At 30.9% G+C, this 26,785-nt stretch overlaps 3 protein-coding genes across 6 annotated transcripts; 2 read left to right on the top strand and 1 right to left on the bottom strand.

The window, feature by feature from the left end:
* Nucleotides 1-373: 373 nt before the first annotated feature.
* On the bottom strand, nucleotides 374-2,399 carry LOC137835374 (early nodulin-like protein 9). Its single transcript, XM_068643855.1, has 2 exons — nucleotides 2,121-2,399; nucleotides 374-1,112 (listed from the first exon to the last, which is right to left on the bottom strand). The coding sequence occupies exons 1-2, from the start codon at nucleotides 2,329-2,331 to the stop codon at nucleotides 589-591; spliced, it is 735 nt and encodes a 244-aa protein (XP_068499956.1). The 5' UTR covers nucleotides 2,332-2,399; the 3' UTR covers nucleotides 374-588.
* A 9,136-nt stretch (nucleotides 2,400-11,535) lies between these two features.
* LOC137834254 (uncharacterized) lies at nucleotides 11,536-11,916 on the top strand. The gene has a single exon (XM_068642316.1). The coding sequence runs from the start codon at nucleotides 11,536-11,538 to the stop codon at nucleotides 11,914-11,916; it is 381 nt and encodes a 126-aa protein (XP_068498417.1).
* Nucleotides 11,917-18,358: 6,442 nt separating this feature from the next.
* LOC137835373 (rab GTPase-activating protein 22-like) lies at nucleotides 18,359-26,490 on the top strand. 4 transcript variants are annotated; one of them, XM_068643851.1, is made up of 12 exons: nucleotides 18,359-18,485; nucleotides 18,681-18,862; nucleotides 20,133-20,228; nucleotides 20,664-20,767; nucleotides 20,997-21,259; nucleotides 21,554-21,676; nucleotides 22,369-22,457; nucleotides 23,363-23,468; nucleotides 23,735-23,832; nucleotides 24,020-24,283; nucleotides 25,715-25,798; nucleotides 26,147-26,490. In XM_068643851.1, the coding sequence occupies exons 2-12, from the start codon at nucleotides 18,773-18,775 to the stop codon at nucleotides 26,159-26,161; spliced, it is 1,332 nt and encodes a 443-aa protein (XP_068499952.1). In that variant the 5' UTR covers nucleotides 18,359-18,485; nucleotides 18,681-18,772; the 3' UTR covers nucleotides 26,162-26,490. The 4 variants fall into 4 exon arrangements, with proteins under 4 accessions (XP_068499952.1, XP_068499954.1, XP_068499953.1 ...); XM_068643853.1 differs by having other exon boundaries at nucleotides 18,417-18,485; nucleotides 20,133-20,199; XM_068643852.1 differs by having other exon boundaries at nucleotides 18,421-18,862; nucleotides 20,133-20,199.
* The last annotated feature ends 295 nt before the right edge of the window (nucleotides 26,491-26,785 follow it).

Genomic DNA, 26,785 nt, shown 5'->3' with positions numbered 1-26,785 from the left:
TCTTAACTTTTATACTTTATTTATTTAAAATAAAATAATTATAACTTAATAAATAAATTATTGATAAAAATCTAAAGATGTGTTATGTTTTTAGGATCCATTTAAAAATCCAAAGGTATATATTAAAATGGAGAAATGTAGCTTATAAACGTTTTTTAACTTAAAAGGAGTGAGAATAAGTGAAATGTACAAGTGGAGTTCCCTTAAAATTCCAAAATAAATATTTCCATAAGATATATAGACTAATCACGTTAATCTATGATATTAATTACGTTAATCTACCATATTTTGTGACTTTATTACAATTAAAAGTTGTTTTACTTTATTTCAAGATCAACAGGTATACATATAGAATACTTTTGCAATCATCAAATAAGAAGCACACAAAAGGGTACATTTTTTGTCAGATTATTTCTCAAATTTTCACAAACAAATATCAGATAGCATTCCAACTTTGAACCAAAGTCCAGTTTAATAATACTGAACTCAAAGTATAGAAATCCATAAAAAACAAAAAAAAATTGTGGAAGAAAAAGAGCAAAACTAAAAAATGATAATCAACCACTCATACAACATCATACACCCCACTTAGAAAGAAAAAACCAGAACTGAGGCCATGAATAATGCTCCAACAGAACCAGCAAAACTGACCCGGACTGAGGAAGCAGTATTGTGAGGAGGAGAAGGAGGAGAAGGGTGATCACTGACAGGAGCTGGAGCTGGAGCTGGAGTTTGGTTTGAGGGTGGAGATGGTGGAGAAGCAGCCTCTTGCTGAGGAGGTGCTGCCACTGGAGATGGAACCTGTTGCTGAGAAGGTGCTGGGGATGGAGCTAATGATTCTGTTGTAAATTGAGAGGGAGAAGGTGAAGGAGTTGATTGGTTGGTGTGTGTGTTTTTGTTGTTCCTGTCAGCCAGCACAATCACCTCCAGTTTCTCATTTTTGAGACAGTTGTTTTTGTTTCCACTGATGAAGTAGTGATGCCCTGATTGGTTGAGCTTGATCACTGTGTGACCGTCTGAGAATTTTTCACTGTATGCATCAGTATTGCAACTGCCATAGTCTTGGCTACTTACTTCAATCACTGAGTCTTTTCCAGAAGGGTAATTGAACACTGCAATTGGCATGTTTGTAAGTTCAAATATAACTCCACTCTTCTCAATAACCAACTACTTCAGATTCTTTAATTGAAATGATTGATTGTGTCATCTTTCTTGTTACAAAGTTTTAACATTTTAGTGTTGTTGGAAAGGGATATGTACAACACAATGTTTCGATCCTTCTGATTAGTGTAGCACTGTGGTTTGAAAGTTTTCTAAACTTCCACACAAGGTACAAGTACAGCTTTTTTTTATCATAGCAAATATAGGGAGAAAGAAATTTATTGAAAATCATAAATTTTGGTTGGTCTCATCTCATATTTAACAAGTCTCTTAAATTGTAGCTTTCAATAAACTTTAAGCAATGCTAAAGTATGTGTTAATAAGGTAGTGTTACTAATTTATGTCAAAAAAAAAAATTGTGTTACTAATTAAACACCCTTTATACTAAGATATAATAAACTATTTTCTCTCATTATTATTAAATCAATAATATATGATTAGAATAAATTATATATGACAAGAGTTATTGAGAATAAATTATATATGATTAGAATAAATTGTATATTATTAAATTAATTATATATGAATTTTTTATAAATTTGATAAAATTTTACCTTTTAATAAAATAGGTAAAATTTTAAAATAATTACTAAAATGAGTAAATTGTACTAATATGAAGTCATGTCAAGATGTGACAACTTTATTTTATTTGAACTGAATTCAGTACAATTAGATTTTAAATGTTGTATTCTTATGATATGATTTATCCATTTTAATAATTTTTTAAAATTTTATTTATTTTAATAATTAAGAAAAAAAAATTCATCAAATTGGTAAAAAATCCTATATGTATATCTTATAACAAATCTAACTAATTCCACAGATCCTACTTTAAAAAATGCCATTTGATTTAGACTTTGTTAAAGAGTCCCACTTGTTTCCCCTGCCTTGGATTAAAGTTAAAAGCAATGAAGAAGACATGCATAAGGTTGGTGACTTAAGTTTGAATAAAAACTTACCAAGGGAGTCTCCTATTTGAAATCTGCTCTTTTGTGCCCATTGATTATAAGGGTTGGAACTGGAGTCACTTGGGAGACTCCAACCCTTTTGGCCTCCAACTAAAAATTCATAGGCACCACAGTTGGGCAGCATCAGCAAGACAGAGAACAAGACACAGAACAAGACCAAGGCATGAGGCACTTCATTTGACCTTAAAATGATGGTAGCCATTGAGTTGAGAAGAGGCAAGTGGGTATTGCAAAGCAAATGTTGGAGATAGAGGGATGCAATAAACTGGACCAACATCATGGTTTTTGTAGGCATCAGATGCATGTAAACTTTACAAAATGTGGCAGTGAAGCTTTTCAAACTTTTTCTTATTCTCTGCCTCTTTGGGTTACTTTGATTCTGGAGCAAAGCATAAGTTCTCTTTCCTTGTTAGGAGTTATTTCTTTGAATCTTTCATCTTCAATGTAAGAACGTGCATCGGTTTATACTTTGCTTATAGGCATCTTGCTTTTTTATGTATAAAAATTCTAGGAAAGCTCACATTACTTATCTTATTTCAATGTGAAAATATTTCACCACTCCGGAAAAATTATATTACTATGGAGATCTAACATTATTATTCTTAATTTTTAAACATCCAATTCAACTAATAACTCAAAATAACTTGTTTTGTTGATTTGGTTTGACATTTTGTTAAAGATATCACGTTGATTAAAAAAAAAACATTTTATGAGTGGATGAAAATCTTAAAATATATGCTAGTCAAATTTATAAAATTAAGTTAGATTTAAAGTTTACTTTTTAATATTATTATAAAATTGAATTATTAAAAAAATGAATTTAACTCATTTCTTTTATCAGAGTTATTTAGAATATATCTTAACAAAAATTTGTTGAATTTGAGGACACCCATTATCAAGTACCTATTGAACCATAATTTCATAATATATAAATGACTATTTTTTTCTAATTAAGTTAAATTAAATTTAAAATTTACTTTTTAATATGTTTTAGCTTCTTCATTGTGTGGAGAAACACCAATCTTTTCTTAATAATAATACACTTTATTAGAAAATTTTGGTGTTGCTTTTTTAGATATCAATTCAAAATGATGGTTCACTGTTATTCTCCCACAAATATTTGGAGAATCATCTTGAAAATTATAACAATGGTGATTTGTGATTGAATAATTATGTAAAATTATTTATATTGTCTGTACACAATTCTTTTTATTAAAATGAAACTATGATAAAAAAAAAATAACTGAGAGAATGCATTATTATACTTGTATCTACCTAAATCACTATCACCTAAACACTGCACCTAAATCTCAAACCAACTCTTCTTTGAGCTTCCCATCATTAATAGTCATGACCATCTCTCAACACCCTTCACCCATCACCATACATGCCATCATAAGCAATTGAGATTAGATTAAATTTAACAGAAAATAAAATTCCAACCAATCAATTTTCATTGATTTAGATTGGTTCGATTTTTTTATTTGATTTTGATTAGATCTAGTTAATATAAAATTCCAAACCAAGCACAACCATTTTGTTTGACAAAACTTCCAACTTAATTCCTTAAAATTATAATATTACCCTATAAATATTAGAAAAAGATATATTTATTTTTATCATTCAATTTCAAACTATTATGTATGATAATTTATTTTCATTTTATAATTTTAAAAAAATCTTGATACTGAAATATTTTGTAGAAAGATTCTTCTGGTCACCACTTTAATTGTTTTAAGATTTCTTTCCCAAATTATTTTTTTCAAAAAATTAATTTACCATTAATCCATTTTCCGAAGAAAAAAAAACTTTGCCTCCACATTAAGCTTCAATTTTAGAGTGTACATTTTCAATAAGAAAATGAGATTCTCTCAGGATGAAAAAAAAGAGTGATATTTTTATGAAGTTGAGTTTATATCTATGAGGGTTGAGCGTCGAATTGCTGATGAAGTTGAGAGATCCACCTGTAGAAAATTTTCTGAAGAGTCATCAAAATTATACAATATAAGTATAAAAATGAATAAAAGAATTGAGTGAGTAATCCTTATAGGATTAATATGTATTTGTAGGATCCTGAGTCCAAGCCAAAATGATTGAAAGGATATTTAAAATAAATAAAAAATATGAGTGATCACTAAATATTTGAAATTAAATCAATTATAATATACATATCTTAGTTATATATGGGGTCACCTAATCTTATTTGATTTTATATTATTATGTTGATACATCTCCATATATCTCATAGACGAATATGCACATGAGTTCCCAAACTCGAAATCCATGGATGAGGTGCAGGTGTACTGATTTGAGGGATGAAAGTTTTAAAGTTGATTTGAGGGATGAAAGTTTTAATGTTCAATTTTAAGTAACTAGTTTTGAGGTTTTATTTTTACAACCAGGTTGATCTTTGCGACTCTCAAGAGGCTAATTTTGTTATGCTTTTCTAATTGGTATGACATGTCCCATAATGATGTATTTTTCAATGTGTATTAATGAGAGATTTTCTACCCCTTCGAGACATTTCATCTTTTTACAATTGACGTTTCAGTTTTTTTATGTCATCTAAGACATGACCTTTGAGTGTCATTGTTTCGTGTGAAGTGTTTGAAATATTTGAATTGCTTTATATTTAAGCATGACATCCTTTTCAATTTGCATTTTGATAAGTTTCATTATTTAATGAAATTTCATGCAAAAATTTATAATTGCATTTTGATATTGTTATTTTGCAAAAATTTATATATTGAAGTTTCATTATATTGCTTTTAATTGTTGATTAAGCTATGAGTCAACCCTAATTTGAAAATTTATAATTTAATAATATATTTTGAAGTTATGAGTTTAATAGAATTATTTATTCCAAATTTTATGTTATTTTCAAGAATTTAAGGAGAGATGAAGCAAATGAATATATTATGAATAAATATCACTTAACTCAAGTCCAATTAGGTTAAATAAGGGCGTAATACATAGAGAAAGGAAAGGAAGGAAACCTAGGAGGCAGTCTGTTAAGGAGAAAAGTCTTGAATCTTCTTATTTTGCTTTCCACCATCTTTTGGTGCATGTAATGGCTACCATGAATGACTAATTCTTTTCCTCTGGGATTGAATGTAATCATTTCAAACTCTTATATATTAAGGTGATACTTATCTATAACATTTCGCTCTTATTTAATATTGTAATTTTCATTTTATGCTTAAAGCTTGAATTTTTATTCTTGATTTAGATATTTGCAATTGACTGGATAGTATTTATGATGATTTGACCTAAATGAAAATACTTGATGTGTTTTAATCCTAGAAATAAATTATTACATATCAAATGCTTTATAACATTTTTTCTTAATGATAAGAACTTTTGCTAAATAGTTTATGAATCAATGTTTAGGAGATGATCTTAATAATTTCATGTGAGGAATCAATATGAATGATTGTTTTTGTTGCATCTATATCAATTAAGTAAGAATGTTGTATGTTTTTATTTACCAAAATACAAACGAGTAAGAAAGATTAACTTCAATCCCAATTGAATCAATCAACTTTTCATAATCATTTACTTTATTTTTATTCAAATTACAAGTAAACTTTATTTAAACAATGATCATATACCTTGAATCAATTTACTGCACCCATTTCAATATCTAGTGAATGTTACACATTAAGATTTTAAGAGAATTGTTCCTTGTGGGATCAGTATCCGCCTTTTAAGACAAATTATTACTTCTGATTCGGCACACTTGCCGAATTAGGTCAACACATTCATATTCAACAACTAAGTTTTTTAAATATCCATCGAATTACTTTGATCAATGGTGTTTTTAAATATTCATAGGATGGGATGATCACTTATTTTTAAATGAATTGTAGGCATCAAGTTGTTGTGACTTTGTACTAATTTGTTTCGATGTGTTGGTCATTTATTTTCAAATAACTTCAAATTATTTTGATAGTCGCTTATTTTTAAAAAAAATGTATTATGATCCAATGTCATGGTTGTTTATTTTCAAGCAACTTTGAATTATGATGATGGTTTCTTATTTATAAATGACTTCGTATTTTACTTTTCAAATTACTTTGGATTATGATGATGGTAGTTTATTTTCAAATAAATTTGTACTATGATCTAATGTGATGGTTATTTATTTTCAAACAACATCGAATTATGATGATGGCCATTTATTTCCAAAAAACTTTGTAGTATGATCTGTTGTGATGATTGCTTATTTCAAACAACTTTTGATTATGATGATGGTCGCTTATTTTTAAACGACTCATATTATTGTGATCTAATGTGATGATTGTTTATTTTCAAACGGCTTTAAATTATAATGATAGTAATTTATTTTCAAACATCTTGACAAGAATTGATCTGAAAATGATATTTTATTAAAGAATGTGACTCATTAAAACCTTGCTCGGCAAAACCCACCTTAGGGACAAAAACCAAGCTAAGGAAAAAAATACATAATTTGATTACAGCAATTTGAATTAACTATAATATATCTTCAAGTTGTACTATAACTTGTTTAGTGATCATAAAACCAATAAATTTTCTCTGCTTACCATTTTTGCAAGACAAAATCGTGATGGAGTTCCAAACTCTAAAGCAGACAATACCTCAAATGTAATAATTGATCATAATGATGTTATCTCAATACATTTGAGGTCCGAATATTGATGTCTATGGGAATGGAAAAGTGGTTCAAAATGCAATAGTCTCACTAAACTAAACTAAATACACCTTTTTCTCTCAACCCTCTGAGGTGCCTTTTAAGGACATAACAGTGACGAAGTTCCAAACTTCAAACTAGACAATACCCATATGCGATGATTAACCCTAATGACATTATCTCAACGAATTTGAGATCAAAACATTCACATCGTTTGTAAGAATGGAAATGTGGTTCCAAAGACGAACCCTCATTTCCCTTAGACAACAATTGAGGACTTGTTTTGATATGCTGAATAATCACAAATTACTTATGAGTCGAAATCAATGACATACTAAATACATCTTCCTTCCTTAATCTTTTGAGATATCTTTTAAAAATTAAATCATGATATAACTCCAAATTTAAAACAACATAGTATCTCAAATATAATAATTAATTTTAATGATATTTATTTAAATCTTTAACAAACTCACTTTTTTTTCTTCCTCTAATTTTATATTTGACCTAATTCTCCCCAATTTTCTCTCTCTCTCTTGTTATATGTTTATTATTTTTAAATCATGAACTTTATTTGACAGGTAAAACTTTTTTTCCTTCCCAGAAGTTCCTAGAAACTTAGGAGTATTTTCTCGATTAGGACATAAAGAGAAGGGAAAATGATAAGATAAAGGAAGGACGAGTCTCTTTGTCTGAATGTCATTAATTTACTTGAATATGAAAGGGAAGGGAGATTTATTCATATAAGTTACATATATATTTGTCATAAAAATCATATGCATCATTTTTTTTTATATTTAAATGATAATATAAATATTATTCATGCTATTAATGTATAAAAATTAAACTTGTATTATTTAACTAAAAATTAACATCAATCATATATACATATTCATATAATGTTTTACATAATTATACTTGTAAGACAACAATTAAATAATTACGATAGTTTATTTCAAAGTTATAAATTATATAATTGGACAAAATTATAGATTTTCACAGCTTTTAAAACTATAAATAAATATTACGAACAAAGGTTTTAATATTATAAACAAATATTGTAAACTAATATAGTTGATGTAACTATATTAATTATACAGAAAATCATTAAAAAAATTAGTTTTAAAAATAAAAAATAATTAGTCACTATATTGATTAAATTAAATATTATTTTAGAGACTAAAAAAAAATTATTGGTATCTAAATTAGTTTTTATTATTAATAAAATTTATAAACTAGATTTTAAATTGATATCTAATTAGCAATCAAGATTGTAACTATCAACTACTTTAGATTAAAATTGTCTCAATACTTTACTACAAATTGATTTTTTCTTCTAAAAATGGCATGATACATGCATTCAAACCAACGAGAAGATTGATCTAGTTTATATAAATGCTAGCTTATATATTTTCAATTCTTATGCTTTTCACAAATCCACTGTTCAAATAGTTGCTTTTACTTACAATTGTATTGCCTAAATAGTTCCTTCTACTTACAATTATATTGATAAGAACATGAGTCTATGGTGCTATAGAATGGGACATCTTTTAGATGTAATTAAGATTAGGTCTCATTATCCTTATATTTTTGTACTATAAGTCAACTCGACCCACGTACTTAGAAATGGTCAACCCAGTAGTATAAGTCACGCTTAGCTCGATCTGGGCTAGGTATGGGCCCAAAACTCGTTGGTGGGTAGCCCAAATATTTTGTTCGGTATATGTGGAAAAGATAATTAAAAACAACAAGAGGAATAACTGAATTAGTTGAAGCATATTAATAAATACAGGTCAAAGTGGTTAGGAATGTTTGTACCCGAAAAATAATAGATACACGTTAACCGAATATTGTTACTTTTGAATTATGTTGAATTATATTGTGTTGAAGATTATATTTTGAATGTTGAGATTATATTCTCACTTGTGAAAGTTGTTGAAAGAATGTCTATAAAAGATGTTTAAGACCCTGGGTAAAGGTATGTTTCTTTTTCTAAGTGTTACAGTGATATACTTATAGTTTAATGCTCTCACTGACTTGATCGTCGGAGTGTGATCAACAGGTAGAGCCCCCTTTGTCCCAGTGGAACAACATCTCCGAGTGCCGATTGGAAACAGATCAGAAGCGGAGCTCACCCATTCAATCCAATCAAGGTCAACTGGTGAGAACAACTTTTGCTGAAAAACCTTATGTTTGTGACACTAGTCATCGTGCTAAACAAATAAAATTACATTTTATTGAGTAATACGCACACAGACAATGTTTTTGAATTGCTTCACATGGATGTTTGGGAACCTTGTCTTGTGCCTTCTATGCATGGTCATAAATTTTTCCTAACTGTTGTAGAGGATTATTCGGATTATTCTTAGTTTACCTGGCTTTTTCCTATGCATGCTAAATCTGAACTTAGAAATCATATTATTAATTTTGTTACATACATTGAAAATCATTTTAAAACAATTTTTCAAACCATTCAGATTGATAACAAAGCTAAGTTTGCTATGAAAATTTACCTTTTGTCCAAGGGCATCATACATCAAACTACATGTGTTGAAACACCTGAACAAAATGAAATCGTTAAAAGAAAACATCAACACCTCTTAAATGTTACTTGTGCTTTACTTTTCCAAGCCAATCTACCCTTTCTTTTAAGAAATTTTGCTACTCAACATGCCACTTTGTTAATAAATTGTATTCATACTCCTCTACTTAATAATGTTTCTCCATATGAAATTTTTTACAACAAGCTATGTGATATTTCCATTTTACGTGTTTTTGGTTGTTTATGCTATTTTAATTTAATATTATTACTGCAAATAGAGAAAAACTTGACAGTCATATTGTCCATGGTGTTTTTCTTGGCTTCCAATCACATACTAAAGGTTATCTTTTCTTAATCTTAAAAGTCATAGAGTTGAGGTATCAAGACATGTAATCTTTTATGAAAATCAATTTTTATATCAATTGAAAATTGTTGTACATAAGAGTACCAATAATTTATCTTTACCCATTCCCCAAAATTATGAGCAAAACTATGATTTTTTTGTTTTGCAACCTAAACAATGTGATGATAATGTGGAGGCTAATACCTCTTATAAGACTTTAGTCACCCCTCTTAGACGATCCACTAACAAGAAAAGACCACCAACGTACCTTGTTGATTTTCAAACTACAAATGTTGTTTGTGAGTTTCAAATATCCCATAAAACATTTTCTTTCTCATAATGTTTTATCTTCTACTTTTAAAACATCGTTTTATCTATATCTTCACATGTTGGACCAAAAAAATATGAGGAGGCTTCCAAACATTCTTGTTGGACCCAAACTCCCCCAACCTAAAATCTTGTTTGTCCTCAAGAATAGTAAATGAATATAAATAAATCATATTTGAGTTCAAATACGAAAACAACTTTATTTACAAAACAATACATTATATTAGAAACTTATGGTGCATACTGTTCTTTGTTAATAAAAAAAAAAAGTGGTGCATATTGTTGATCAAGAATGATCTTGAAGCTTTGATGTCTCTAAATCCATGGTGTTTGATGGAAGGCTGAAGTTGCTGCTTGTGTGGGTGGGTTCTGGGTAGATTTATGTGTAATCCACTCTTTGTTTGAATCTAAAACTGTTTGGAATCAAAACCTTTTTGAAAAATATTGTTTTATAAAGAAGTGAAAAAACAACCAGTTGTTTTATCGTTTCAGTCGGTTGTTTGACACTTAGTGGTTTTTGAAAAGGCTCTGAAGCCGTTTGACTTGGTTGACTTTGTTGTCAAACCAATTCAATCGGTTGTTTCAAAAATTCAACCGATTGTTTTTTTGAAAAACCCATAACAGAATTTTTGTTAAGTTTGCAAATCAGCTTTAAATGTTTTCTAACTGAATAGGCTCATGCTTTAAATGTTTTTAAGAAACATTTGGAGTATTTAAAAAGGTTGTTTGTTATACGCTCCTAAAAAAGAGATAACAATTTAGACATTTGTGAAAGTGTGAAAACATATTTGAGTTTAAGATTTGCATTCAAGCTTTTGGGTTTTCTCAAAGAAGTGAAATAACATTGTTGTAATCTTTTGATTTGAACCTCATCAGGTGTAATCCTTTCTGTATCTCTTTGTATTTCTGAATACTATTTATAAGTGCAGAATCAGAGGGTGTTCTGATTTCTGTGGTGATTGTGTGCAAAAGGAAGTGTGTGACTTGAGGTGTTCAAGGTCACTTCTTTGGTGGTGTGTTTGTAATCTGGATTTTAATTGCATAGTATATACCCAGTGGTTTTTGGGGACTGGATATAGCTATTAGGATAAGAGTGAATCAATATAAATTGCTTGTGTGCTTTTCTCTTGCCCTGAACTCATTTAAATTTTGCTTTTAAGTTGTTTTTAACTCTGCTAATAAAAACAATCGGTTGAATCGCAAAAACAACCGGTTGATTTTCTGATAATCAACTTAAACAGTTTTGTTAGACTGCTTTATGGATTTTTGTATCTGTGATTCTGCATTGAACTTCATTATACCTTCAAATTTTGCGAAAATATTTCATAAACAATTCACTCCCATTTTGTTTAAGGCCATATATTCTAACAATTGGCATTAAGAGCTTGGTTCTTGAAAAATATTCAAGTTTGATCCTAAAAATCTTTTTCTTATGGTTGAAAAATTAGCCTTTGGGGAGGGTGCTTCTATAAACAAACCACCTTTGTTTTGTGGTTTGAATTACCAATTTTAGAAGGTACGTATGAAGATCTTTGTTGAATTTCTTTATAAAGGAATATGGGATGCAATTGAAAATAGCCATTTTATTCCTAAGCTTGAAAAGGATGGTGTTTTTATTGAAAAGCCTTGGTCCCAATGGAGTGATGCAGAAAACAAAAGAGCAAAGTTTGATTGCATTGCAAAAAACATTATCACCTTTTCCTTAAATTCGGATGATTTTTTCAGGGTTTCTCAATGCGGATCTGCTAAGGAGATGTGGGATATTCTAGAAGTAACTCATGAAGGAACTAACGATGTAAAGAAGGAAAGGAAACATACTATAATCCAAGAGTATGAGATGTTCAAAATGCTTAAAGGAGAATCGATTGCGGATGTGCAAAAGCGGTTCACTCATATTTGTTGAAGATGGTTGCTGCTCCTTCAAGACATGTGTTTGATGAAGCCATTTGTGTAAATTTCCTTAGTATTTACATTTTCTTTAAGAATGTCTTAGGTATAGTTTAGAGGTTGTTTAGAGTAGGCTTTTTGCTAGGTAACTCACCTCTTAACCTCTGACCATGTGATAAGAGCAAGCACGAGTTTTATGAAATATCTCTTACTGCATAGAAAATGAATCTGTTCTTTTCTAAATAAACAGATTGTTTTCTCAAACTGATGCTTTGATAAAGTGCATTTGAAAATCAGGTTTTATGCATCAAGTATTTTGACTAAGTCTTCATTCCATCAAAACGACTGTGTTTCACTTGTTAAAATGTTTTTGTTATCGTTTTGAAAATGAATATGTTCTTCTGTAAATGAATAGATTCATTTTAGTCTGGTGCCATGTTTCTTTTAAAAGGTTTTTCACGTTTTATACTTGCACCAGGTTGTTTGACTAAGTCTCCTACATATAACAAATTTTCTAACTGCCTTTGAAAATAAATCTATTCATTTTATTTTCAATCTGTTCTTTTTGTAACAACTTTAACTGTTTTTTGAAAGTTTGTTATAAAACGTTTTCCTATATAAAGAGAGTTCATTTTGGCTTTTAGCTGTTGATGAAATAATTGAGAAAACAAGTTTTACAACTGAGATTTAAGAATTTTTAGAGGATTAGCATGTGTTCTTGAAAGATTTTCCAAATCACAAAGTGTGTTTGTTCTTGGTTGGTTCTAAGGCTTGGTTAGAGATGTTGTCACTGTGTGAGCAATCTGTTCTACTGGTTTAAGGAAGATTTCTGCATTCTCTATCAGGTGTATTCGTTTCTTTCTTCAATTTCTTGTAAAGTGTGGTTGTAAACTCTTCTTGATAGGGTTTCTTGAAGAGTGGTGTGTGCTGGAATAGTGTTTTTCAGCAAAGTGTGCCATGTTCTTGTAGGGTTCAAGAACAGTGGTTTTTGTAATTTTTTGAATTGTGGTTTAGTGAATTTTACCTTGGATTAGGTGAAGACTGGATGTAGCTCATTGGAGTGAACCGGTATAATTGCTTTGTGTTCATTCTCTCTTAATCCCTACAGTCAATAACTGCTGAATAATCTAAACTGTCAAGAAATAAATCTATTCAATTGTAATTTACTTTGTTCTTTCTGGGCACGTATATACTGCTCTTGATTTTCTGGAAAACTCCCTAAAGAACTTTTACATATGTCTCTATGTGTTGAAACATCAGTGAAATTCATGTTCTGTGAAAGTTAATACAATTTGTTAAGTGCTTTTAAGAACAAGCATTAACATTGCATTCAAAGGTTGTGATCAACTGTTGTAGCTCTCTGTGTTAGTTCTGTGAGAATCAATTTAATCTTTGCCTACATATCATCTAACTCAATTCTTAAATCAAAAGTCATTCAACTGAGATAAACACCTTAAAGTACATAAACAGTATAAAAATAAATTTGTTCATTGCTAAATAAATCGATTTATTTTCTGTGTACTATGATAAAATCTGAATCTGCGTGAAAGTTTTAAAAGCTCAATTCCCCCCCCCCCCCCCCCCCCGAACTTTGACACTATTGAACCCAACAATATTGTCAATCACCTCATGAGTCTTGGAAAGGTCTTTGACAAAGAAGAGTTGAATATCAAGATTCTCAAATGTCTTGATAGATTTTGGCAACCTAAAGTCACGGCTATCTCAAAATCTAAAGACTTGACATCTTTGACCACAACCTCCTTGTTTGGAAAGCTTAAGGAGCATGAGTTGGAGATGAACAAACTTAATGTTCAAGAGAGTGAAGATAAGTATGTGAGAAACATTGCTTTGAAAACTGCTAAGCACAAGAACAACCAAGTTTCACGTGTTGAGAGTGAAGGAGAAACTCTTAGTTTGTTGTCCAAAAAGTTCGACAAATTATTGAAGAAGAACCGCAACAAAGAAAGGTATGGCAACAAGAAAACTAGTGATTTTAATGCCAATTATACTTGTTATGGTTGTGGAGAACAAGGGCACATAAAGGCTGAATGCCCAAATAAAGAGAGCAAAGAGAAAAAGTCAAGCAAGAAGGAAAATAAAGCAAAATAAAAAAGAGCCTACATTGCTTGGGACGAAAATGATGTCTATTCATCAAGCTCCTCATCAAGTGAAGATGAAGAAGCTAATATGTGTTTGATGGCCAAGGAAAAGGATGATGCAAGTAGTGTAAGTTCTTGTACTTCTTTAAATGCTGAAAATTATAGTCAACTTCTTCAAGCTTTTAAAGAAACACATGAGGAAGCTAACCAATTGGCTCTCTTGAACAACCGGTTGAAAGAGTTGAATAATTGGCTTGAAAACAGAGTCAAGGCCCTGGAAGAAGAGTTGGAGAATTCAAAAACTGATTTTGAAAATCTAAAAATGCTTTACAAGAACTCTTCTTGCAAGTGTGACTCACTTGTTTGTGAAAATTGTGAATCTCTTGAAAAGAAGGTTCTACCTTGTGAAAACTGTGGATAGGCTTTCAAAGGGTAAATCCAACTTTGAGACTGTCTTGGCATCTCAAAATTGTGATTTTGGAAAATCAGGTTTAGGATTTAATCCACAAAGCAAGAAAAGTGGGATTTCAAAGCCTTTTTCAAAACTGCCAAAAAAACAACCAATTGAAAAATCGAAACAACCGGTTGTTACATAGTTTTTATTGCATAAAGAGAGGCCACTCAGTTAGATTCTGCAAATATTAGGAAATATTTTGTTCCTAAAGGTGTTATGAGATGGATTCCCAAGAATTATGAGGTTCCTCATGATAAAGTTAATGCCAAAGGATCCACATTTGTAAGGCGACCAAATCTTGTTGCTTGATTTCATGGTTTTGCAGGATTGCTAAGAGATCAAGGAGTCATGAGTCACAAGATCAAGCTTATGAAGGGACTTTATGGACTTCCAACTACTGTTTTGTACAAGCTTAGTCTTCTTGAAGGCCAAGAGAAGTTACTTGATCATGGACAATGACTCATTGAAAGAACTACATTGTCAAAAGGATAAGTCTTTCCTTGTTTTAACTTTCTTGTCTTGAATAGTCTTTAATTTAGGTGTATGAAAAATATGAATTGATGTCTGTATTTTTCATCTATGTGAAGGTGCATGTAAAACTTTCTTTCTAATTCATCTCTGATTGTCTATTCTGAATTTGTGAAATGCTTTAATCTCTGTCACAGAAAAACAACCAATTGTTTCCCTCTGACAACACTACATTAAATTGAGTTAATTTCTCTATGCATTGTTTCTGTTGCAGATTCTCTTCTAAAGCAGTTACAAGTCAAAATTGCTTTTATTGTTGGTCAAATTTCGTGCAGAGAGGGTGTTATTTTGGTCATAAATGGAATATATTCCATATCTTGGAAATTCAAGAGCTTTTATGACTAGTCAAATCCACATGTGTTGACCATATGCTTTCTGGTGTGGGCTGACGTTTTTCTGTGCAATCTTGGACCAGATTCTTCTTCTTGAAGACTGAAACCCACTAAATGCCAAGAATTGAAGCTACTACCTATGCATTTATAAAACCCTATGCAGTTGTTTTTCTTCACAAAAACAACCCATTGCCACATCCTTTGCTACCTCTCAAATCTGTCATATTTCTCTTTTTGGGTTCTATTTTTTTTCTCTCTCTGCCTCCATGGATTTTACACCTCCCTCATAAAAAAGAATCAAAACCAGAGCTATAAGAAGAGGAGGACGTCTTGAATGCTGGTTTTCAGGAGAGGATGAGTTAGTTGAGAAGTATCGTCTTGAGACAAGTAGAAAAGTCATAAACAACCACAACAAGAAAAACATGAAATAAAAACCAATTTTAAAGATAAAAAATAATTAGTTGCTATAGTAACTAAATTAGAGGTCATTTTAGAAACTAAAAAAAAAATTGGTTTCTAAAAAAGAATATATTACATCGGTTCTTACTAACAAACGGTGTAATATTTTTTTTTACTCAGAATGACCCATATTACATCGATTAAGCCATCTAACCGGTGTAATATATGACCCATATTAAAAAAAATTGATTTTTTTTCATGAAGAGTGGGTGGTCATAAACGTCACATAAGTAACCACTTACAGACATACGGGTAACCAGTTTTGCGTGCATCACATAAGTAACCACTTACAGACACACAAATAACCAGTTTTGCGTTGTGGAGGAACTTGTGGCTGGATAACAAGTTCTGGTAGGATTATTACACTGGTTAAGCCATCTAACTGATGTAATATATGATTCTTATTAAAAAAATTGATTTTTTTTTCATGAAGAGTGGGTGGCCATAAACGTCAGATAAGTAACCACTTACCGACACACGGGTAACCAATTTTGCGTTGTGGAGGAACCTGTGACTAAGTAACAAGTTCTGGTAGGGTTATTACACCGGTTAAGTCATCTAACCGATGTAATATATGGTTCTTATTAAAAAAAATTGATTTTTTTTTCATTAAGAGTGGGTGGCCATAAACGTCACATAAGTAACCACTTACAGACACACGGGTAACCAATTTTGCGTTGTGGAGGAACCTGTGGCTGGGTAACCAGTCCTCATGGTGAAGGGCCTTACACCAACGTTTCCAACAACGTTTTGAGAGTTGTGTGGATCTATTTCAACGCCAACCAGTTCCGCGTCATTGTTCACGACAACGCGATTAGCACTGGAGTTGTTCCCAGTACGCCGTCACGTCGAGCGCAACAACAACGATCTCGACGAGGCGCTGAACGTCACCACCGACCTCGGTGTCACCACCAACCTCCCAATTCCAACACCGCCTTCTTCCTCCGCGTGGAGAAAGTTCAACTTCTCATACTGTTTTCAAACCTTACGTTCTCCCTTTCTCTCTCCCAAAACCACATCACCATCATGACATTTACAACAATATCCTTGCCACATCACCTACCGTTTCCACTTTTACAACGTAAGAGAGTGTAACTTGATATAGAGTGTTAACAAAACTTTTTCCTTTTTAATTTCAATGTGTGCATTGAGTATGTGATGAATAAATTTGTCTTCATCTACGAGAAGTTTCTTTCCTCGTTCTTTCCCTCTCGCGCATCAAAATATTAGGATTCTTAATTTCTTTTGTTCTTGTTCTTGCTGTGTGGGATTGCTATTGTTTTTTTTTACAGATTTTGCAGTGGAGATCTTGGATCATCCATCCTCAATTTCGTATTAGTGATTTATAGTGGATATCTTAATTTCTACTTTTATATTTAATTAATTACAAATATTCTTGCAAAAATAATATTGTGTTTCATTATTATTTTTATTTTATTTTTTAATATAGTAATTCTTTTTTAAGAAATCCCGTGCTGTACACGGGTACAGTGCTAGTATGAGTTATATATGCATTAACATTTCAGTTTAAAGATATCACACAAAATTATTTATTTTTTTATGTTTCAAACTTTTGGTTGTAGTAGTTTCTTATATTACCATGTTTTGTTTGTTTGAACATATAGTTTATCAATTTGGTTGGTTTTATTTTTCTTATACCATTTTGCACTAGCTGATAACAAGTGGATTTGATTTAGATTATCTTAAAACCTTTTAGAAAAATGGAACTAATATTTGTTTATATCATTTAATTATAAACTTTTTTTATTATATATATATATATATATATATATATATATATATATTTTTCTAAAGTCATTAGTCAAAAAGGAATATATCAGAATTGTCAAGCATAATTTTCCTTTTTTTTAAATATTTTGTTTGACACAAAAAGTTCATCTACACAAAATCCAATTTTTGACTACTACTTTTCTTGACGTATTAAATCTTAGTGACCAGACTCTCTTCAATTCAAGACCACTTCAACTCATTGCCACCAACTTTCATAATGCACCTCTCACTTTATTTTTAACCCTAAAAAAATCCAATTAAAGCCCTTATATAATTACAACTTGCAATTGCAAAGTCACATCATAAATAATTAACCAAAAACTGTATCTACCAACTAAACAAAAATATAAATTTTGATATAATAATCTTTTACTAGCCTTTTTTATTTATTGGATAAATAAATAAATAATTTTTATGGCAATTTGCTAATGCACGCCAACTCATTTTATGAAAGAAAAAGATTCCATATAGATGGGTTATTTTTGAAAATGAAATTATAACTAGTTAAATATTTTTTTTAAATAAATGAGTGAAAGGTATTAGCATACACTCACTCATTTTTAATTATGCTTTATTAAAATTAAAATATCATATTATAAAACGAGTGATTATACATTGTAAATTGTTTTCTTTCCAAAATTTTAAATCTATTTTATTTTATATATTTTCTTATGATAACATGTTGAGAAAATTAAGTATATGGTAACGCAGGTTACAGAACGTTTCTCAGAAAACATAGAAACAAGAGAGTAAAAGCAAAAATGAACGGTAAAAGATTGTAAAAAATAATGCGAAAAAAAGAAAAAAAAAAGGAAAGATTGATTATATGGTGTAAATTTACGCATTAAACGGGGAGAATGCGGAAAAAGGTTGATGAAACTTTGGGAATCTTCTGTTCTTCCTATTCCACCCTTTTGACAGGGTATTGCTACCTTCCTCCAACACCATGCCCACCACCAACTAACCCAGAATGCCATAACATTCTAACAATTAAATAAACGCAAAAAAATAAAAAAAAGTCAATTTTTTTTGTTCGGTTGAGTTTTTGGAGCTGGATTCTCCTTGAAATCTTCGTTTGACTAGTTTTTGTTTCTGGGTTTGCTTGATCTTTTCAAAGGGTTCCAGTTCCTGCGTGCTGCCAAGAATTGTTCATACAAAAAACTGTTGCCTTTTAGCTGCTCGTGTTTCCCTTTTGCTCGGTTAATTGGGATGTGGAGAGATCCGGGAGTTTCAGCTGATTCTTTCTATGAAATCCGCCCCGAATGTACCGATGTTCCCATTTCTCGATTTAAAATCAAGGTTTGTGTTATTTTTACCCTTTTCTTTTTCCTCCATTATTTGGTTTGGTCTTGTGTATTTTATCAAGGGTATCTTTGTTTGTTGGTGAACTAGAAGTATTTTGTTGACGGGAATTGATGTTGGTCTTATGTGAGCAATGCATATGAATTTGAGGTTTTGTGAATGCTTTTGGTTATTTAAGAATTTCAGGCATACACACACATGCTTGGCTGCCTCTGTAAGCTATTGAACTTGTTAACTGAATAACTGGAAACCAAATTTGTTCATCTGAGGGATGGGGAATTGTTGACCTTTACGAAGTTGTCAACAGTGTTTTTGATGTTGGTATTTTATCAATGGAAAAAGTTTTCTTTTTACAGCTTTCAGGATACTGTATCTTTTGTTTTTATTGTATTTCAAAGCAGTGATGTTGAGTATCCGCTTTAATCAATGAAACTTTGTTCGGTTAGAATAATTTATTGCACATAATTACATATTAATAAATGTTATTGGTTATATTATTGTCCCAATGGATACAATCTTGATTCTTAAACTAGTTGCATGAAAAAGAAGCACTTAATGACCAGATCATGAAATAGAGTTTGATTAAGTGAAACACTCATTCTATTAATATTTCCGTATTGCTTTTGCTGCAATAAACAATGCAGCGTATGGACTGGTTATTAACTGCTTGATTGCTAAGTACACAAATAACTTATATGATAATTAAATTTGAGTAGGGATAAAATACACTTTTATTTTATAACGGATCATGAGTAACGCCGCATGAGTAATTGTGCTTGTTGTCTTTTTTATCATACGAGACATTGAAAAAAATAAATCACTTAGATAGTTCTATATCTCAATGTAAAAGTCATGTGCCTTCTTGTGGTTCTAACTTCTATGGTGTATTTGGTTGAAAAGAAACGCTAGAATCTTTACTGGACATTGTTTGTCTCTACTTCAGTTTGAATCAACTTGTTTTTCTCACTTCTCCATTGTGTTCTGCTCATGGCCATTTTTATTTATTTTTTAGTTTTTTATATGTGGGTGGGGCAATGGTCTCTTTTAGATCTATGGAGAGATTGACATATTTGTGTTGTATATTACTCGTTCTGAGTTTTTGTCTTTTTTCCTTTTATGTTTGATTACGATTTCTTGATCGAAAAAGAAGAAAAAAGGGTAATCATACACCTTCAGCTGAGAACTCGTACAATTACTTGAATTTCTAATCTAGTGATTCTCATACAATGTGCAATTATTTTTAACCTCTTCTTGTTATGTGGTCCAGGCTGGTAAAACACTAAGTGCAAGAAAATGGCAAGCTGCATTTACTCGAGAAGGGTATCTAGATATAGGCAAGACTCTAAGCCGAATCTACCGTGGGGTAATTGTTTTTATAGTTAAAATGCTGGTTCAATATGTTTGAGGATATGGAATTTAGTCTGTCTCCTACTTTCCGTAATGGTGTAGTCAGTGCAACGTGGAACTCTAGCTTGCTGGAAAACATAAGTTATCTGTTTCGTATGGTTGAACTCTCTTGGAATCTAACAGAACCTTTTGATATGGGTATAATTTGGTTCTCTTTTGAGCATGAGATTCCATTATCATGGCTGAGATTAAAGTATGTAAAGACCACTAATTATCAGTAATCAATTAAGCTGGCCAAGCACTGCCAACTGCAGATTTCAAGATGTTGATTGGGATAAAATTTAAATTCCTTTCTCCACATATTTTCAATGCATTCTTTTTGTGAAACATCATCCTCCTCTTTTTCGTTTGCTGTGGGTTGATGGTTGCTTTATTAATTTTTTTGAATCAGGGAGTCCATCCATCTATTAGGAGAGAAGTTTGGGAATTTCTACTTGGTTGCTATGATCCCAAGAGTACATTTGAGGAAAGAGATCAGATAAGACATCGCCGAAGGTTACAAGTTTTCCTGTTGAATGCTTTTTTTATAAGAATCCTCCTTTTGAACCTTATTACTGTCACAGCCACAGGCTTGAGATGAGCCTTAAAAAATTGTGAGAGTAATTTCTTCCTCGTCCTTTATACTGGGACAATAATAATATCAGTACTTTTATGGTATAAAACTTCAGTTGCTGAATTCCAAATCTAATAGATCCAATATCACTTTTATTTTTTATGTTATCAGAATGCAATATGCTACAATTAAAGAAGAATGCCGCCAATTGTTTCCTCTTGTTGGAAGTGGTAGATTTGTCACAGCACCTGTTGTTACTGAAGATGGTCTGCCAATTCAAGATCCATTGGTTCTGAAAGAAACAAATACAGCCAAGGGATTGGCAGTACATAATCAAGATAATAATAATCATTCAAGAATGGTTGCTACAAATAGTTTAAAGAAGGTGACAGACAAGATAGTAGTCCAGTGGCTGTTAACTCTCCATCAAATAGGTTTGTAAATAATTATTTCTTAATGCACTTACATTTCATCTATTATATTTTATCTAATTTTTCTTCATGTAATCTTTAACTTTTAAGTTTTAGGCATAACCCTGCCCCACAATTATTTTCTTCATGTCCATTATGCCTGAAATGATTTGTTGTACAGATTCATTTTGATTTGCATGGCATACAGTTAGAATGTAGACTCTATTATGTGAAAGTTTTCTCATGCAATAATATAAGATCCAATTGCTAAAATTATAATTGACACGGCAAATGACATTTCTTGTACGTACATTTCAGGTCTTGATGTGGTTCGCACTGATAGGACATTAGTTTTTTATGAGAGGCAAGAAAATCTGTCAAAATTATGGGATGTTCTATCTGTTTATGCCTGGATAGATAAAGACGTTGGCTATGGTCAAGGTGGGTCATACATATTTGGCATTCTGTTTTGATCATTTTCTACATAAGAGCTTCCAGAAGATGGAAAAAAATGAAATTGATTTTTCTATAAGTTAAAATTAACTTGTGCATAAATTAATTTGCAAAAGTTTTATCATTATAGCCTTTTAACTCTTTATTTTTAATTTGTGGTGAACTAATTTTAAATTATGGAGAAGTCAATTTCATTTTTTTCTTCATATATTTCTCTTCTAATATTTAGATATTCCTATCTAAGTTCTTACCTTAATGCTCGTATAATAATATGTAACAATCTTGCACTGTTCTATGATATATTCACTAGTTGTTGACAATTATTTTAGCCTCAACAAAGCTGGTCCTGAATGGGAGGCCAACATTCATGGAATATTTAATTAGTATTTAATGCATGGTAATTTCTGTGTTTGTGTATTTTAAGTTTTTGAAATAGCTTAGCACTTCCTCTGAGTATTTAGCCAACTGTTTTTAAGTGGTCGGTCAAATTAAAACCTCTTCATTTTCACTGTAAAACACACCAACATGGTTTATGGAAAGAATTTAATGAATAAATGAGACCTACTGCTTTATATATTAGTTTATTTTCTATTTTTCTTGCGATCTAGCAAGAAATATTTGCTACCACCATTTACAACTATCCTAAGTTTCCAGTTTTAACATTTTACAATTATGGGCAGGAATGTGTGACCTATGCTCCCCTATGATAATTCTTCTTGATGATGAAGCAGACGCATTTTGGTGCTTTGAGCGTTTGATGCGCAGGCTTGTAAGCATCTTACCTGTAGACTCTATTTTATTATTAACTTTCTTCAACACTCTTTTATTCTATTACTTATTGAAAAGATTGGGGGGAGGGTCTAGTATTTGGTTATTGGTTTTTCTTGGAAATGTTATATTTTTAGTTTGCTTTCACCTTTATTGTTCACTTTTATATATTAAATCTTTCTTAAGTTGCACAATGCATATAGAGGCCAGTTAAAATTGGGATTAAGTTCTTCTAGGTTTGACACTAATGTTTAAATTATGCTGTTTCAGAAATCCATTCATTGTAATGTTGAAAACTCTCTGGTTTACTATTTTCTTGTGCATGCATACTTAGTTAGATATTTCTGTTACAAAATTTTGCCAATGTCAGTTTTACTTTTCCTTGCACAGTTGGAACTATCCTAAATTTGTAAGATGTACTTCCGTTAATAAAATTACAATTGAGCTTCCATGTTTGCAGATATACTACTTGAAAGAGAAGAATTGCAATGTATTTGTAATTTTGTACATGATAGAGATGTAAATGTAATGAAACCATTCTCGAGTCTTCACCTAACAGCACAAGCTTTTAGGATAGTTGGTTGCATGGATGGTATTTAAGCTTCAACACATGGTAGGCCCCCATGTATTAGACGTTCTTGAAGTCCTGTGGGATCTTGTTCTATGAGGGTGGGTTAGGGATGAATCATGTAATAAACCATTCTTAAGCATTCACCCAACAGCTTAAACTTTTTGGTGAGTTGGTCATTGACAGTAGCGGCGTAAAATTTTATTAAAGAAGTAGGTGCACAAAGATTCCATGTGATTGGTTAATGCTTTGTGGCTACACAAAAACTACTTTTTATTGGTAGTATTTCATAGGTTGAATCTCAGTTTCTTATTATTTGTGTTCTTGAATTTGTAAAGCGCGGCAATTTTAGATGCACCGAGAGCTCTGTTGGGGTGACATCACAACTAAGTGATTTGGCTTCAGTTACTCAAGTAATTGATCCAAAACTTCATAACCATTTAGGTATTTTCTTGCATATATTCTTTTGTATTTTAGTTATATGGTCAAAGAAGGCTTTTTAACTTTAACTATATTGTTTTTATGTGATCTTTGTTTTTAAGAAATTAAGATTGCAAGAAAATTATTTGTTATGATCAGTTCTTGTATTGTCATTCAAAGTTGTTGAATAAATCTCCTTTGTTCAATTAAGTTTAACTGCACTGCTCTCAACTAATGTTAGACAAACAGAATGTACTAATAATGTGCTGTCTTTTGATTTTGGAGGACAGAGCATCTTGGTGGAGGTGACTATCTGTTTGCTTTTCGAATGCTAATGGTTTTGTTTCGTCGAGAATTCTCTTTTTGTGATTCGTTGTTTCTTTGGGAGGTATGCTTGGCTTCTTTTGTGCTTTGTGATATATTATGTTACATTTATTGAAACAAGGAAGCTTAAGTTTGGTTTGTGAATATAACAGAAGTACCTAAGCATGATCTGATATGTTACATTAATGTTTCCTTTGCGTGTATGCATTGAGATGAGTAAGTAATGACTTAAAATTTGAAAATTTGAACAGATGATGTGGGCCTTGGAATATGATCCTGATTTGTTCTTGATGTATGAAATGCCTGAATCAGCTACTGGACAAGCTGTGGGCTCAAAAGGGAAATCAAAATCAATACGTCAATGTGGAAAGTATGAGAGAGAATTTTTGAAGAGTGGATCAAAGAATGCTTCTGAAGCCCCTCTTCCTATGTCTGTTTTCCTTGTTGCTAGTGTATTGAAAGATAAAAGTGCAAAACTACTCCAAGAAGCACGGGGTTTGGATGATGTTGTCAAGGTTAGTCTTGCCACATCTAACTTTGCATTGAATTAGATGGAGCAATCACATGGATAGAAACTATATATATTAAAATCATTGAAAAACATTTTTCCCTATGTTTTAATTGCAAATTTAATCATTTAGTCTTATAAAATTAAATAATTTTAGTCCACTCTTTTTAATATTTTTTCTCATTTCTAACAGAAAATGTTGACGTGTGTTGGTAATATTAATTATTTACTTACATAAAATATTAATAGTAGTTTTTAATCAGAAATTTTAATATTGTAATTATAAAATTCATGTTAACATGTGTGTGTGTGTGTGTAAAAACTTAAGCACTTTTGTTCTTTAAAATAGAATTTACATTAGTTATCAAAATAAAACATTGATACATAGCATCTAATTCACCTTATTCATTTGTGAAATTAATTTATATTCATTGTAAAACATTTCACATAGATTTGGAATTAGAATTTGCCTCATTGTCACTATTAATAAATATGATAATGTAGTAAAATGATTAAATTTGATCGGATATCTATGTGAACATAATTTACACTAACCTTGGATATAATTACTCATTAATACAATGTGTGTTGGAGAATTCCATCAATTAGAGATAAGGCAAAATTATACTATATAAGTGGAATGCAAAACCTTACTATACAAGTTGATTGAGGTTGCGTCACGCATAACATAACTCACTTAGTGAGATGGTAATAAAGTTTGTTGGGTCTAACATGTCATTTGTTATTGGATTCCTCCTTAGTTCCACGATCAAGATGTTCAACTCTAAATGTGAGGAGATGTGTTGAAGAGTCCACGTTGACTAAAGAAAAAAAATTAAATTATAGTATATAACTGGAGTGTAAATCTCACCATATAAGCTATTATGAGGTTGAGTTAGACATAGCCCATTTACTAAGAAAAGAGTATTGATAGGGTGAATTCCTATTGAAAATCTATGTAAAAAAGTTTTATATTGACAACGTATATAAATTAAACTATTCTCTTTAAGAAATTTTGCTTTACTTTATTGCTCTAGAATTCGGTATGATTCTGAATACAAAAGTTTAATATATTAACTAAGAAATAATTCTTGGAATAACTTTTAAGGTGATTATTATTAAAGTCAACACACTTACTCCTTTTTATAAGACGCAATTCATAATATCCATTTCATTAATTTATTTTAAGACAAAAATACCTCTAATTAAAAGAGAGAAGTTATATGGACAAACAATTAGAAGGGAGGGAAGAATGGTAATGACTAGGGTATTTTTGAAAAGAAAAATACATTGAAGATGTTTATTATTATCAATGAAATTAACCACTTTTTAAATCTTGATGAATAAGTAATTGAGTATTATATGTAAGAAGGGAGGGAGTATTATTTTTCTTGTATAGACTAACTTGCTTTTACTCCTTTGATGTAATTATTCTCAGATTTTGAATGACATAACTGGGAATCTAGATGCCAAAAAAGCTTGCAGTGGGGCTATGAAACTTCACAAGAAATATTTAAAAAAGGTAATGTTTTTCTTTGCAACTCTTCCTTACTTTTCATACCTTAGAGTTTCCTTATTATTATAGGAGGAAATGAAAACTTCATCGCAGGAAATACAATACTGCTAAATGTGAATATCAATTGCCATCAACTCTCTCTACAGTTTTTTATTTATTTTTGCTTAATGCATTAAATCAGTTATTGACTCCCCATCATAATCTCCGACACATTGGACTGGATGTGTAAATCTTCAATCCTAATTCTAGACACTGATCTTTAACCATATTTTCTTTATTTTTTGGTATGTGTTTTCCAACATAATCTTGTTTATTTATCTCCTGACTATTCAAGTAATTTTGTAATTGCTGCAGGCCAAGAAACACTAGCACCAAATACATCCAAATATTCACTGATTTTTGTAATGTATTGTATGATACACTTGTGGCATTCGCCATCCTACCATCTTTGTTCCCTGGGGGGGTAATAATGGAGAACATTAGGAATTTACAGAATTGAAAAAACGGATTCAAAGATCCAACCATCAAAACCCCTGAGCAACTGTTGTATGTGAAATCAATTTGATTTTTCTTTTTCTTGTGTATCCAAAAGAAGTGAGATTGTATATGAAAATAGAGTTGTTCTGTACAACCTTGTATTTGTTGTACTTTGTTATTGCATATGGGAAACAAGGTACATGAAACAACCATCCTTTCTACTTTTATGTGTTTGTATTCTAGACAATTGAAAAAAAATGTATTTATAATCTAGTGAAAAATGATAAACATGGGCATAAAGCCGTCTCTTTAACAAGTTCGGTTGAATCAAAGGAAAAGCTCCATTGTTCAACAGAGGAAAAACTAAAAGCTTGTGAAATAGATATAAACTCATTGAGCAAATAAATAATGTCTTATAGAAAGACTGTGTAACGAGAGTATTTCTTTGTCTATCCGTCATTCTAACTTCTTCCCTGACTCAGATCTGTTGCCTATAGGATCGAGTAATGCTGCATT

The sequence above is a fragment of the Phaseolus vulgaris genome, chromosome 5 (assembly GCF_000499845.2).
Source record: "Phaseolus vulgaris cultivar G19833 chromosome 5, P. vulgaris v2.0, whole genome shotgun sequence".
NCBI classification, from domain to species: Eukaryota; Viridiplantae; Streptophyta; class Magnoliopsida; order Fabales; family Fabaceae; genus Phaseolus; species Phaseolus vulgaris.
This window is presented reverse-complemented; position numbering and strand designations above follow the sequence as displayed.

What these genes read in the sequence shown, in the direction of transcription:
- LOC137835374 (XM_068643855.1), bottom strand. Translation starts at nt 2,331, where the DNA reads ATGGCTACCATCATTTTAAGGTCAAATGAAGTGCCTCATGCCTTGGTC. An exon ending in TCAAATAGGAGACTCCCTTG is followed by an intron (nt 1,113 to 2,120) that starts GTAAGTTTTTAT and finishes TGCCAATTGCAG; the next exon opens with TGTTCAATTACCCTTCTGGA.
- LOC137835373 (XM_068643851.1), top strand. Translation starts at nt 18,773, where the DNA reads ATGTGGAGAGATCCGGGAGTTTCAGCTGATTCTTTCTATGAAATCCGC. An exon ending in TTTCTCGATTTAAAATCAAG is followed by an intron (nt 18,863 to 20,132) that starts GTTTGTGTTATT and finishes TATGTGGTCCAG; the next exon opens with GCTGGTAAAACACTAAGTGC. An exon ending in AGACGTTGGCTATGGTCAAG is followed by an intron (nt 21,677 to 22,368) that starts GTGGGTCATACA and finishes AATTATGGGCAG; the next exon opens with GAATGTGTGACCTATGCTCC.
- LOC137834254 (XM_068642316.1), top strand. Translation starts at nt 11,536, where the DNA reads ATGAAGATCTTTGTTGAATTTCTTTATAAAGGAATATGGGATGCAATT.